The 13,946-nt window shown below is 41.1% G+C and overlaps 1 protein-coding gene across 1 annotated transcript in view; it reads left to right on the forward strand.

Moving 5' to 3' along the window:
• LOC122806732 (valosin containing protein) overlaps positions 1 to 13,946 on the forward strand; it is a 1,741,209-nt gene that overhangs the window by 428,053 nt on the left and 1,299,210 nt on the right. The window contains exon 5 of the mRNA XM_044077401.1: positions 3,893 to 4,023. Within this exon, the coding sequence (XP_043933336.1) occupies positions 3,893 to 4,023 (131 nt within the window). The remainder of the gene's footprint in view (positions 1 to 3,892; positions 4,024 to 13,946) is intronic.

Here is a 13,946-nt window from a genome sequence, read left to right on the forward strand (position 1 = left end):
AACATAACATAGTTTGAAATAGAAAGTTCCAACATACTCTGTCAAAGGCATTTGATGCATCTATAATCAAAGCATATATAGGGTTTGGATTTTTCTTAATGAGATGAAGTATAGTCTCTAAAGATAGAGTATTATCCCAAGCATGTCTCTGAGACATAAAACCTGATTGATCTGACGAGATAATTGAGGGTAAAATCCGTTTCAATCTGTTAGCCAGAATAGATGACAGAATCTTAATATCCACGTTAATTAAAGAAATGGGTCTATAATTTACTGGGTCAGATTTATCTTTATTATTTTTTAGAATTAGAATGGTTTTGGATGTGTTCAAATGAATATCTGAGATATCATTAACTCTTATATGATTGTAAACTTTAAATAGAAAGGGAAGAACTACCAATTTGAAAGTTTTGAAAAATTCTGGAGTAAAACCATCAGGTCCCGGAGATTTATCCAATTTAAGATTATCTATTGAATCCGAGATTTCTTGTACCGATATAGGGGTAGAAAGTAGTTTTTGCTGATTATCATTAAGTTTAGGGAACTGCAAAGAGTCTAAAAAGAGTTTTGAGTGATTATCTTTAACAGAATTAGAAGAACCTGAATATAACTCAGTGTAAAGAGAGGTGAAAAGTTGAATAATCTCTTCATCAGTATTATATAATCTGTTATTATAAAGATGTAATATTTGGATTTCTGAAGTTAACTTTAATAATTCTCGCTAACAATTTAGATGGAACCTGGGCCCACTCTGAATATGAAGCAAGTAGCTTTTGTTCAGCTAAGGAGAGGTTATTTTGGTGAAGCAGAATTAAATCTTTCTGACAATCAAAAATTTGTTTTTCTGAAGTAGCATCATATTTCAGACTAAGATGATTTTCCAACGAAGAAATTCTTGATTTTAAGAATTCCTCTTAAAGTATTGTTTTTTGAAAAAAGCAGCTTTACTAATAAATAAACCTCTTAATCTTGCTTTACATGCAGCCCATTGTATGTCATAAGGAATGTCTGATGATTCAAGACCATTCACCATTTCATTTAGGATTTCTGAAGCTTGTTTGCAAATATCTTCATTTGACAACAAGTTATTATTTAAGGTCAACTTATTAAACATAGTTTTATTTTTGATATTGGGTTTTATGTTCAATTTTAGTGAAATTCTTGAGTGATCCGAAAAGAATCTGGGTTCTGTAGTAAAGTCCACAATATATTTTGAAATATAATCTGAAATTAGAAAGAAGTCTAATCTGGACCACGAATGATAGCACTTAGAATAATAAGTATATATATCATTCTTGTTTATATTTTTATTAGTGCGGAGGGGATCTGTTAAATTATATTCTGTCATCAAATCATTTATAGCCAGAGTAGATTGAAGATTATAGGTGACAGTGGAGCGGGAACGATCAATTACAGGGTTTATAACTGCATTCCAGTCACCACCCACTATAATATGATGATCCTTACAGGATGCAAGAATATTGTAAATTTTTAAAATGAACAAATGTTGTGAATTACATGGGCCATATAGATTTAAAATTAATAAGGGTTTGTCCAAACCAGCAATAGAAGCGGTAAATAAGCACCACCTCCCCTCATCAAATTTCTCATCAATAATATTCCCAATGAATTTTTGTTTAATAATTATAGCTACACCTCTGGAGTTAGATGAGTCACCTGAAGCTATTATCTTTTTGATCCATTTTTTTTTAACTCTTTATTCCAATCAATACGTGAAATATGGGTCTCTTGAATAAAACAAATGTTAGCCTGTGATTTAAAGATCATATGAAATAATAGTGACTTTTTCACTTTATCTTGAATGCCTCTAACATTCCAAGAATCTAAAATTATGTCAACAGGCATATTCTACAAGTATAATCATTATTGATGCTATAAAAGTGAACTCAAGGTGCAAATCCAACACATTAAAAAGAAGAAGAAAAAAAATAAAAGAAAAAACAGTCTAAGTATTCAAGCAAGTCATCAAATAACATTTGTTGAAAAAAAAAGAAAAAAGGTTTTTTAAGAACCATGAAATGTATAATAACCTTTATCCTAACCCTAGTGCCTACCCACCAATCCCCCTGTGATAAAGGAAGAGCAGAAGAACATGAAAAAAAATTGTAATTATAGATAATAACCTCAAGTTAGAATACAAATTACTCAAAGGAAGCCTACATAGCATAAAGTCCGAGTAATACTACTAAAAATATATACAAAATTAACTAATTTCAAGACGTCCAACATGCTTAATCCCTACTTCTAATACTAATCTAAAGCTCCTATCCTTAAAATGAAATTTATAGTGATTAAATGTATTTCCTCAAGTATTTCAAGAGAAAGAGAAACAAGTAAATAATAAATAAATCACACTCTGCTTAACTAGAACAATCTATCATAAGAAGTAATACAATTAAAACTGAAGGATATGTAAGATAACATATATAAGTATAACAAAACCAACTGGTAACATAAGTAAATAAGCATAGCGTTACTGAACTAAAGATAATAGTCATGCACTATCTACTGAACCTTCTTTAGTACTTTAGTGATAATTTCATTAATCAACATGACCATTAGTATGATAAAAGCACTAATACCTGTAGAATGAGTATTTAGTTATAGTTCAAATAAAGCAAAAAACTACCAAGCAACCATATCTCAAAATGAAAAACAATTCAGTCTGGAGATGCATCTATTAACTAGATAATAATAGTACAGGAACTATTCAAAATGAAATATTATAAGCTGTAAGGTTTTAACACTAGTTAATATACATGAATAAAGTATAATTATATTATTAAATAGTAACTTAAACAGCATCATATATATTGGACTGAATGTACAACAATGTGCATACATATAATTTTAAATCTACTTTTTGAATATTTTACTAATGACTCTGTTAGGTTATATAGCCATACTATTCTTCTAAGCTATAGATGTAACATAGCAAAACAGCATGAAAAGACAAGGCTTTTAAAGTAAACATTTTGAAAATCTAATTAAAACAGAAACAAGCAAGCTAAATGCAGTAAATCTAAGGGCTTAAATATATACATGTAGATTCAGCTAATCATATTAAAGATAGTTATTTCAAACCTTTCAAATAAGTAAAGGCTTTCTTAAACATAAACTACTAATCATAAATATCACATCCAGCCTCTGAGAAGAGAGAGAGCAGAGAATAGAAAGAACATGAAACTTTCATCTGAACAGGTATACTTTGTAACATTTGTCAAATTAAACACTTCAGTATAATATAAAATATTGTATGAAAAAATATTCTGAATAGGAAAATATGTTCATTTCTTTACACATCCTTTAGAATTTTAATATATAAAACTAACCTGTTCATTTGTTTCCAGAAACATTTTCACTCTGCTTTATGAGAGAAGCAGCTTGCTTTGAAGTCATGCAGACACACTAAAAGTCACTGAATATATTATGTGACATGAATCTGTTTAAATTTAAAAAGCAACCTTCATTTATGAAGAGAAAACACTTTAAATAATAGCCAGATCTATTAAAAAGTTAGTGCTATTGAGTACTTGTTGAAAACAAGCAGACTTGTGTGTTTGAAACTGTCCTTCTTTCCTCACAAATGATGACATCACCATCCATCTCAGAGAGACTGTAGTGTGCGCAAACAGTTCATATCTATTTACCTGCACTAGACAGAGATCAAATATTAATGCAGGTGAGTTTACCATTGTGTAAGCTTTAAGATGAAAACTTTTAAAACCTTGTACAGAGTTTGGTTTTGGAATTATTGATGCAAATATGAACAAGCATTATTTGACACCTACAGGTGTCAATAGGAGTTAACTGCAGATCAGTCGGATGTTATGAGTTAAAGAAGGGAAAGACTCTTGTTTTTTCTTTCTAGGTGATATTTTTCTGGTTCGTGGTGGAATGCGTGCTGTGGAATTTAAAGTGGTAGAAACCGATCCTACTCCTTACTGTATAGTTGCTCCAGACACTGTTATTCACTGCGAAGGAGAACCAATCAAGCGAGAGGTCAGTTAGTTTGGAACTGCATAACTGGTATTTAACTTTCAGAATGTACTTAAAGTATCTCTTGAGTGGCGCATGTCATTTTGATCCATTTTGACACTTAAGAATGCTTACTATAATTTTTAAAGCTTGTGTAAATATGGTGGTTTGGTTGCAGTGGCGCTCTCTAACTTTGAGTAGCTGTGAAATGCAGTTCATTGCTTGCATTTTATATTGAGGGGTGGCTGTAAGGTCTTCATATCTGTGCAGATTACTAGGAGTTTCCTGCTTTTAGGTCTGCAACCACCAGACTTGAAATACAGAAAATATTAGGAATATGCAAAATGAGTACTGTAATGGTTTCATTTTATTGCCCTACTGCATACAGATCTACCCCTTTCGGCAAGGTGACCCACGTCTCCATCACTGTGGGTGAGGGTCATCTTAGAGGAACAAATGGAGGCACTTGTATTGAGTACTACTACTATAGCCTTTGCTATAAGGGTAATGTCCTGCCAAAATATAACATCCAGCCAGCTTCCGAAGCTTCAGGGCACCTTCCATAAGTCCAAGCATTTTGTCAGCTCAAGATGAGCTGATTAAAAATGGGTTTGGATGGCAAGCCCTTTGGAGCTTTCCTGCAGTTTTGAAGAGCGCTTCTTTATGGGATGTCCTTCAAGGATGCATCTGCAGTCCTTACAAATGGGGTTGTCCTGTCGTCAGGCAGCCCTTCGGTCGGCCGGATTCCAAAGTCTGGGTCTGGCCTCGGCTGGTGTCGCACTTCACCCGACGTCATAGCTGCAGTTCTTCGGGTATAAAGGCATCAGCCGATGCCATTTTCCTCAGTCTGTCTTGCCACGTGGCGCCCGAAGCAGAAGCTGTTCGCAAGTGCCGGTCGGTCAGATCCAGAGATTACTACTACCGAATACTACTTCGAAGACTTCTAAAAAGCTAAGTACCCCGTTGGGGACTCTTTCTTGCCTCAGCCGATGTCAGAAAAAGTTAATAACTGTTTAACTTGTGGGAAACAAATACCTCATAAAGATTTCCACTCTTACTGCTTACCTTGTTTAGGCCCAGACCACGACGTGGTAGCTTGTTTAGCCTGTGCTTCTTTCAACCAACTGACGCTTAGACGTCGTTCGGAGTTTGCTGAACAGTTTTTCGGCTCAGATTTTGTGTACATAATGCCGTTGGATCCTCTGACTTCACAAGTTGAGACACAAAGAAAAGGACCGACACTCGCGGTCCGTGGTTTCGGCTGAAACCGCGGTTAAGCAAACCGCTAGTGTCTCGGCTTCGACCGAAACCGAGCAAACGATTCTAACTCCAGCCGAATCCATGACTACTACTGAGGCCCCTTCTAACCTGGTTGAGTCGGCCTCTGAAATTTTACCTGCTACTGTGGCTTCACAAGAATTATCGGACATCATCCCTTTGGATGTTTCAACCTCTGCACATGGTGCTGCTAGGCCGCCTGCAGCCATGTCCATAAAGGCCTTTGCCAGGGCTAAAGCAGCCAAAACGTCTAAATCTGTGCCTGTTAAGCCCCCCTCTCACAGGCCCAGCTCCAGTTCCCAAATGCTTACTCTGGCAGAGGATCTCATCTCTTTAATAAGGGGATCCCAACCTCATCCAGACAGGGCCTCTCAACCTCCTCCAGAAAAGAGACCTAGAGCAGAGCCCCCTGAGCCAGTGTCCTCAGATGATTCTTCTGATTCAGACATTACAGACCATCCAGAGGCTCCTTTTTCTACTTATGAAGACTCCAATGCTGAGGAATTGGATTCCTTCTGCATCTCCACCAGAAGAATTTTCCTTTGGGGAAACCTTACATGCCATGAGAGAGCAATTTCAATGGCAGGGTCAAGATTTCTCAGACTCAAGGAAAAGGCTTAGGACTTTTTTGCATTTACCACAACATAGGCCTTTAGCTGTACCTCCAGTTCTTCCTGTTGTAGATGATGCATTTAATGATGCTTGCACTGCTCCTGACACTTTGCCTCCAGCCCCTGCTAAGCCCGATAGGTTCTACAGGGTCCCGGACACGCATCATCATTTATATAAGGCTCCTTTTGCAGATCCCGAGACTATCTCCCAGGGGCCTAAGGCAGTAGCTTCAACCTCAGTTAAAAACCCTCTCCCCTCTGAAAGGGAATCCAGGTCCTTAGAGAGATGGGGTAAAAAAGTATACACCTCTGCTACTCTCTCAGCTAGGGCATTGAACTGTCAGTTTCATATGATCCAATACCAGGAGTTTATGCTTGATCATTTAACTAAGAAACTGTCCTCTGATGATTCTTTAGATAAGAAATATATGTTCTAGAAATGGTGCATAACATTCAGCAGGTTAGTAACCATTCTTTAAAATGTGGCTATGATGCACTGGAGGCTTCCTTTAGATCAGCCATGACTGGCACAGTTATAAGAAGGCATGCATGGTTGAAAGAACAGGTCTTGCCGGATCATGTTAAAGCAAAACTATTAGATGCTCCTATGGATAAGGTCAGTTTATTTGGTTCTCCTGCTCAGCAGGTACTGAAGAAAATGGAAGAGAAGGCAAAATCTGTACAAACAGTGAAAGATTTCTTACAGGTTCAGCCTCCAAGGTTTAGCAGGAACTGGCCTTCCAAAAATTGGTCCTTTCCAGACTCCTCTAAAACACAGAGGCAGGAATAGGCGTTCGAGAGGCAGAAATCAATCCAGAGGAGGTGCCTACAGGGGACGCCAGTGGCAAGGTAACAACCAGCGAGGCACAGACACAACTACTACCACTGCAACAGGACAATCACAGTGACTTGGCTCTGGCATCGCCTACCAGGGAACAAATTGCAGCACCCTTAGGCGGAAAGTTAGCCTTATTTTCAAAAAACTGGCACTACATCACGAGACAAGTGGATTTTACAAACTATAGACCAAGGCTACAGGTTTCATTTCCATACTTTACCAGGAAAAAGAGGAATGCCAAACCTACCACCAAATCAAAAGACAGAAGCTCTAAAACAAATAGCTGAATTAGCAAAGATGAGAGCTGTGGAAAGGGTACCATCTATGGAACAAGGAAAGGGATTTTACTCCAGACTCTTCCTGGTACCAAGAAAAGAGAAATATTGGAGGCCTATTCTCGACCTGTCCGCTTTAAACATTCATCATCGTTCCAAAATTCAAAATGCTGACCCTACAGCAACTTCTTCCCACGCTGGGCAAGGAGTATTGGCTGGTGACTAGATCTCAAGGAGGCATACCTGCACGTCCCCATACGACCAAATTGCAGAAGATACCTCAGATTTCTTGCAGGATCAGAGCATTATCAATTCTCAGCATTGCCCTTTGGCTTATCTACTGCGCCCAGAGTGTTCACGAAATGCCTGGCATCAGTAATCGCTCACTGCAGGCTTCAGGGAATCCAAATATATCCATACCTGGACGACTGCCTGATACAAGCGGACAACAGAAACAAGCTAACAGAAGACTTACAAAGAGTCATTTGCTTACTGCAAGCCCTGGGATATACAGTCAATATAAAAAAAAATCAAGACTGATACCATCCCAAAGAATAACCTTCTTAGGTGCAGAATTGGACACAGTAAAACAGATGGCATTCCTAACTGCAGAAAAACAAGAGCAACTTCCTCTCTACTTCTTGGCATTAACAAAGCAGAACAAACTAACAGCAAGGAAAGTACTGCAGGCCTTGGGCTTCATGGCATCCTGCATAATCCTGGTCCCTCATGCCAGACTGCATATGAGAAAGCTACAGTGGTACCTGAAGAATTTATGGTCTCAACACAGGCACAGCCTAGAAACCGAAATACCACTAATCCCATGCCTGAAACAAGAGTTCCTATGGTGGGCTCAAGCATGCCAGTCAAACCCAGGTTTGCCCTTCCACAGCATTCAACCAAGCCAAACCATCACAACGGACGCCTCAGACCTCGGTTGGGGGGCCCACATGCTGGACAAGTGCATACAAGGCTTATGGACTCCAGATCAGCTGCACCTGCACATAAATCAAAAGGAAATGCTGGCAGTAAAACTAGCAATCCAGAATTTCAGACCATTCCTCCAAGAAGGGCAGTTGATAAGGACAGACAACACCACAGTCATGTGGTACATCAACAAACAGGGAGGCACTCATTCATACCCTCTATGCCGGATGGCACTGGACCTATGGAATATGGCTCTGAGCTACAACATTCAGCTACAAGCAATTTTTGTACCGGGAAAAGAAAACATCCTAGCAGACATATTAAGCAGAACTACCTCGGATGCTCACGAATGGATGCTACACCCGGACTTCTTCAAGGTCATCACAAGGAAATGGGGACTGCCACAAATAGACCTATTCGCATCCCCACTCAATCACCAGCTCAAGAAATTCTGCACAAGGACGTACCACCCACTTGGAAGGTGGACTCTCTATCCTTCAGTTGGAAAGACCTGACAGCATATGCATTCCCACCTCTTCCTTTGATGCACAAGGTGCTATTGAAAATCAGAGAGGAACGTCCAATGATCATTCTGATAGCTCCAGACTGGCCAAGACAACATTGGTACCCATTACTGAGGAGCATGTCTCGGGGGCAAATGTGGACACTACCCCTGATTCCTTTACTGTTAACTCAGAGTGGCTACAACACCCTGCATCCAAACCTGAAAACTCTGCAGCTGACTGCCTGGAACATTATATAAGAGCAACTAACCCAGATTTATCCCAAAGGGTTAAAGACATTATCCTTGAGGCCCGCAGACCTTCAACGAGAAGGAACTATGCAGGAAAATGGAAAAGGTTTCTCATTTGGAGTACTGAAAGGGGAAAAGATGTGTCAAAGGTAGACATTGCCAACATCCTGGAGTATTTGGCAGAGCTTTTCCATACAGGCCTGTCCTATTCCTCCATCAAGATACATGCATCAGCTATTTCTGCAGAATACAGCTTCGATCCTCCTGTCTTCTCACATCCTCTACTCAGGCAGTTTCTGAGAGGAATAAAAATGTAAAACCTCCTAGGAAACCACCATTACCAGCATGGGACTTGAACTTTGTGCTAGAAAAGTTGACACTTCCCCCCCCTTTCGAACCAGCAGCAACAGCAGATCTTCAACACCTATCCTGGAAAACTGCTTTTCTGCTGGCAATTACCTCAGCAAGAAGGGTTTCTGAGCTACAAGCTTTAATGGCAGTACAACCCTTCCTAATTTTCTATCAAGATAGTGTCCATGAGAACAAATCCTACATTTATGCCTAAGGTGGTATCCAGAGTGTCTTTAAACCAGGCTATCCACCTACCTACCTTCTTCCCCAATCCACAGAACAGGGGGGAAAGACTCCTGCATACTTTGGATGTACATAGACAGTTACGCTACTACCTGGACAGAACCAAGAGCAATAGAAAAACTGACCAGCTTCTGGTAGCATATGCAACAGGAAGGGAAGGAAAAGCAATTTCAAAACAGACTATCTCCAAGTGGATAGGAAATTACATCAGATTCTGTTACTCCTACCATGGAAAGCAAACTCCACAGAACATAAGGCCTCATTCTACAAGGGCTACAGCCACTACCACAGCTTTCTTACGAGGAGTGGCTACCAAGGACATTATAGAGGCTGCTACTTGGACCTCCGTGCATACATTTGCCAAGCATTATAACTTACCTTTATACTCTAGATCCCGAGCAGGGTTTGCCACTGCTGTTTTGCAAGGGATCCTAACTACACCATAATTTCTTCTTCCTCCTCCCCTAGTTTGGCTGTGGTATTCTACCCATTTGTAAGGACTGCAGATGCATCCTTGAAGGACATAGTACAGATGTTCTTCATCTCACATTGCTGCAGTCCTTACTTATGGGTAGTCCGCTGTCCTCGGTCAGCCCGAATACCAAAGTATTAGGCTGACGTCGGTCATGGGCGCTCAGAACTGACATCAGAGCGTCAGGGTATAAAAGCGCATGACCGACGTCATATCCTCAGTCTTTTTTGCCGCATGGTCCGATGCAGAAGCAGCGTTGCGAGTGCTGTTCGGCGTTCTGAAATTTTCGAATTCTGAGTTTCAGACCGAAACCAAGTTGGGCTAAGTACCCCATTGGGGAATATTTTTGTTTTTTCTTGCCTCAGTTAATTCCGGATGTCAGAAAAAGTGAATAATTGTATTTCTTGTGGGAAACAGATACCGCATAGGGATTATCACTCTCTTTGCATTCCTTGTTTGGGACGGACCACGGCGTGAGTCGGGTGTCGATTTTGTGCTAGGTTTAATAAGTGCACTATAAAAGAAGGTTAGATTGTGCTAGGTTAGTCTTTGGTAAGCGGTGTAATTATAATATGCCGTCGGATCCTCCGGCCGCTTCCTGAAGAAGCGCAAAGACAAATCCTTGAAACCTAGACAGGTTGATTCGTCCGTTCGGACGCCGGTCCTCAGAAGCTACAGTAGAGCAGGGGATCCGGTTGAAGTTTCTGTTGAGTCTCAGGAAACTTTGATTTTGCAGGATGTGGCCTCCCAGGAGTCAGGTCAGGCTGAAGGGGCCTCTCAAGTTTCTGTTCTCCCTTCTATGCCTAAGGTGGTTAGGCCTTCTGCTTCTATTCCTAAGGCTTCTTCTAAGGGCAGGTCTGTTTTGCCTTCCTCTGGTGTCCCTCCTGGTACTTCAGGGTCTGTGCCTAAAAAGCACATGCTTAAAATGGCAGAAGATTTGATTACTTTAATTAGAGGTTCTATGCCCCCTCCTGATAAGAGGCCCAGGGTGGAGCCAGAGTTGGAAAGTTTGGATCAGGCCTCAGATGACTCTGAGTCTTCTGCTGAAGATATTCTAGATTTTCCTCCTTATTCGGATTCTGATGCAGAGGATTCCACTCCTTCTGCTTCTCCTCCAGAGGATTTTTCATTTTCAGAAACTCTGCATTCCATGAGGGAGCATTTTAAGTGGGAAGGACAGGATTTCTCTGATTCAAGGAAGAGGCTTAGGGAATTCTTGTTTTTACCACAGCATAGACCCTTGGCTATACCTCCTGTTTTGGATGTTGTTCAAGATGTTTTCTCTGAGGCTTCCCTTAATCCAGATTCTTTGCCTCCTCGCCAGTTAAACCGGACAGATATTACAGGGTGCCTGAGGCTGATAAATATCTGTATAAGAGTTCTAGGGCGGACCCAGAAACTATTAGTCAGGGGCCTAAGGGTGTTAGAGCCTCTGTTGTAAAGAATCCGGTTCCTCTAGATAAGGAAGCTAGAGCTTTGGATAGATGGGGTAAGAAGGTGTATACCTCTTCTACTTTAGCAATGAGGGCTTTAAATTGCCAGTTTCATATGTTGAAGTATCAGAATTTCCTCCTTTCTCAGCTAAAATCTAAGGTGGATGCTTTGGCAGAGGGCATAGAGTGTAAAGAATTGCAGGATTTAGTACATGTCTCTGAACAGGTGGGTAAGCATTCTTTGCAGTGTGGTTTTGATGCTGTGCAGGCCTCTTCTAGGGTGGCTGCCACTGGTTCAGTTCTTCGCAAGCACGCCTGGCTTAAGGATCAGAATTTGTCCGAGCATGTTAAAACTAGAATTCTGGATGCCCCTTTACAGTCTGAAGTTTTGTTTGGTCCCCCTGTGGAGTCGGTTTTGAAGAAAATGGAAGACAAGGCTAAGTCTATGCAGACTGTTAAAGATTTTTTGCAGGTGCAACCTCCAAAGTTTAGTAGAAATTGGCCTACTAAGGGGTGGACCTACCCTTCTGATTCTCAATCTAGGGGTAGATCTAGACGTGGCAGGGGCAGAGCTCACAGTACATTCAGGCCTAGAACTTGGAGTTCGCCTGCGCAATCTGCAGGTGAGGGCAGGGGCCAGTCCTTTCGTAAACAGGCCCAATGACCTGCATTTTCAGCTGCCAGATTCTTCTTGCCTGGCAGCTCCTTTGGGAGGAAAGTTAGCACTCTTCAAGCAAAACTGGCTTTTAGTCACCCAGGACAAATGGGTATTGGACATTATAAACCGAGGCTACAAGTTTTATTTCCATACATTGCCTCCTTTCAAAGGCATGCCAGACGTTCCTCCTCGGCAAAGGATAGAGGCTCACAAGCAGATTTCTTTGCTTCTTCAAATAGGAGCTATTCAGCCAGTTCCTCTGTCAGAAGTGGGACTAGGATTTTATTCTCGCCTGTTTCCAGTACCAAAGAAAGGGAACACGTGGAGACCAATTTTGGATTTATCTATCCTCAACACTTATCTGGACATTCCAAAGTTCAAAATGCTGACGTTACAACAGCTTTTACCTCTGTTGGGAAAAGATCACTGGATGGTAACTCTGGATCTCATAGAGGCTTATCTTCATGTTCCTATCAGGCCCAGTTGCAGGAGGTACCTGCGTTTTCGGGCTGGAAATTTACATTATCAGTTCTCTGCATTGTCCTTTGGCTTATCTACTGCGCCCAGAGTGTTCACAAAGGTTCTGGCTCCAGTGATGGCCTTTTTCAGGTTAAGAGGAATACAGATTTATCCTTATTTGGACGATTGCCTGATTATTGCACAACACAAGGACGAACTTCTTCATCTACAGTATGTGATGGTAGTGTTAAGATGCCTAGGGTATTCTGTGAACGAAACAATGTCCAGTCTAGTACCCTCTCAGGACATGTGCTTTCTGGGTGTGAGACTGAATACAGCTTCCCAGATGGCCTTTTTGACCCCGGACAAACAAAGAAGCCTTTCTCTTTATTTCCATCAAATGTCTCTACAGTCCAGGCTGACTGCAAGGACAGTCCAAGCCTTGGGGTTCATGGCATCTTGTATTCTGGTGCTTCCCAATGCCAAACTGCATATGAGGAAGCTTCAATGGTATCTCAAAAATGTATGGACACAACACTGCCAAGATCTAGACACTGTCATTCCAATAATACCTTGCATTCAGAAGGAATTTTTGTGGTGGGCTCAGGAATGTCACCTAAACAAGGGACTCTCTGTGACCCGACCAGAGGCGAGTCAGATTTTAACGACAGATGCCTCTGACAAGGCTTGGGGAGCACACCTCAATGGAAAATTGGTGCAAGACACGTGGCCTGTCAGACTTCAATATTTGCATATCAACTTGAAGGAGATGTTAGCAGTTCAATTTGCATTGATGGCTTTCAGGGATTTACTTCACCCAGGACAGGTGTTGATTCAAACAGACAACACTACTGTCATGTGGTACATCAACAAGCAAGGGGGAACCCATTCGTACCCTCTTTGCAGGCAAGCGATGATTTTGTGGGAGACTGCTCTCAGTTTACAACTCAATCTTCAGGCAAGGTTTCTACCAGGAGCACAGAACTCCTTAGCAGATGTGTTGAGCAGACAAATTGTGGATCCTCGAGTGGAAACTGGATCCTCATGTGTTTCAAAAGTTGACAGTGTTATGGGGGACTCCAGACCATAGATCTGTTCGCTTCTCCACTAAATTACCAGTTGCCAAAGTTTTGCACAAAAAGGTTTCATCCCACAGCTTGGAAGGTGGATGCTCTATCATTCAGTTGGAGCAATCTTCATGTCTATGCCTTTCCACCTCTGCCTCTCATTCCCAAGGTACTCCTGAAGGCCAGAATAGACAAGCCATCCATGATTCTGATAGCGCCGGATTGGCCTCGACAGCACTGGTACCCACTACTGAGGAGTTTAGTACGGGAGCCTCCATGGCCTCTGCCTTTGATTCCGCATCTTTTGTCTCAGGAGGGCAATCACTTCCTCAATGTCAAGATTCAGTCTCTGCATCTCACAGCCTGGCATATTCTGTTCTAGACCCTGGAGGGTCTCAGCTTCCACAGCAAGTTTTGAATGTTATTTTGGAGGTCAGAAGGCCTAGTACAAGGAAAGTTTACGCAGATAAATGGAGGAGATTTTTTCTTTGGAGCAGAGCGAAGGACTTTGATGTTTCCAAGCCTGATTTAAGTGTTTCTCTTCAATATCTTACTGAGTTATTGGACAAGGGTTTGTCTTT

This window comes from Protopterus annectens, chromosome 1.part1 (assembly GCF_019279795.1).
Source record: "Protopterus annectens isolate FY-2018-M chromosome 1.part1, PAN1.0, whole genome shotgun sequence".
Classification (NCBI taxonomy): Eukaryota; Metazoa; Chordata; order Ceratodontiformes; family Protopteridae; genus Protopterus; species Protopterus annectens.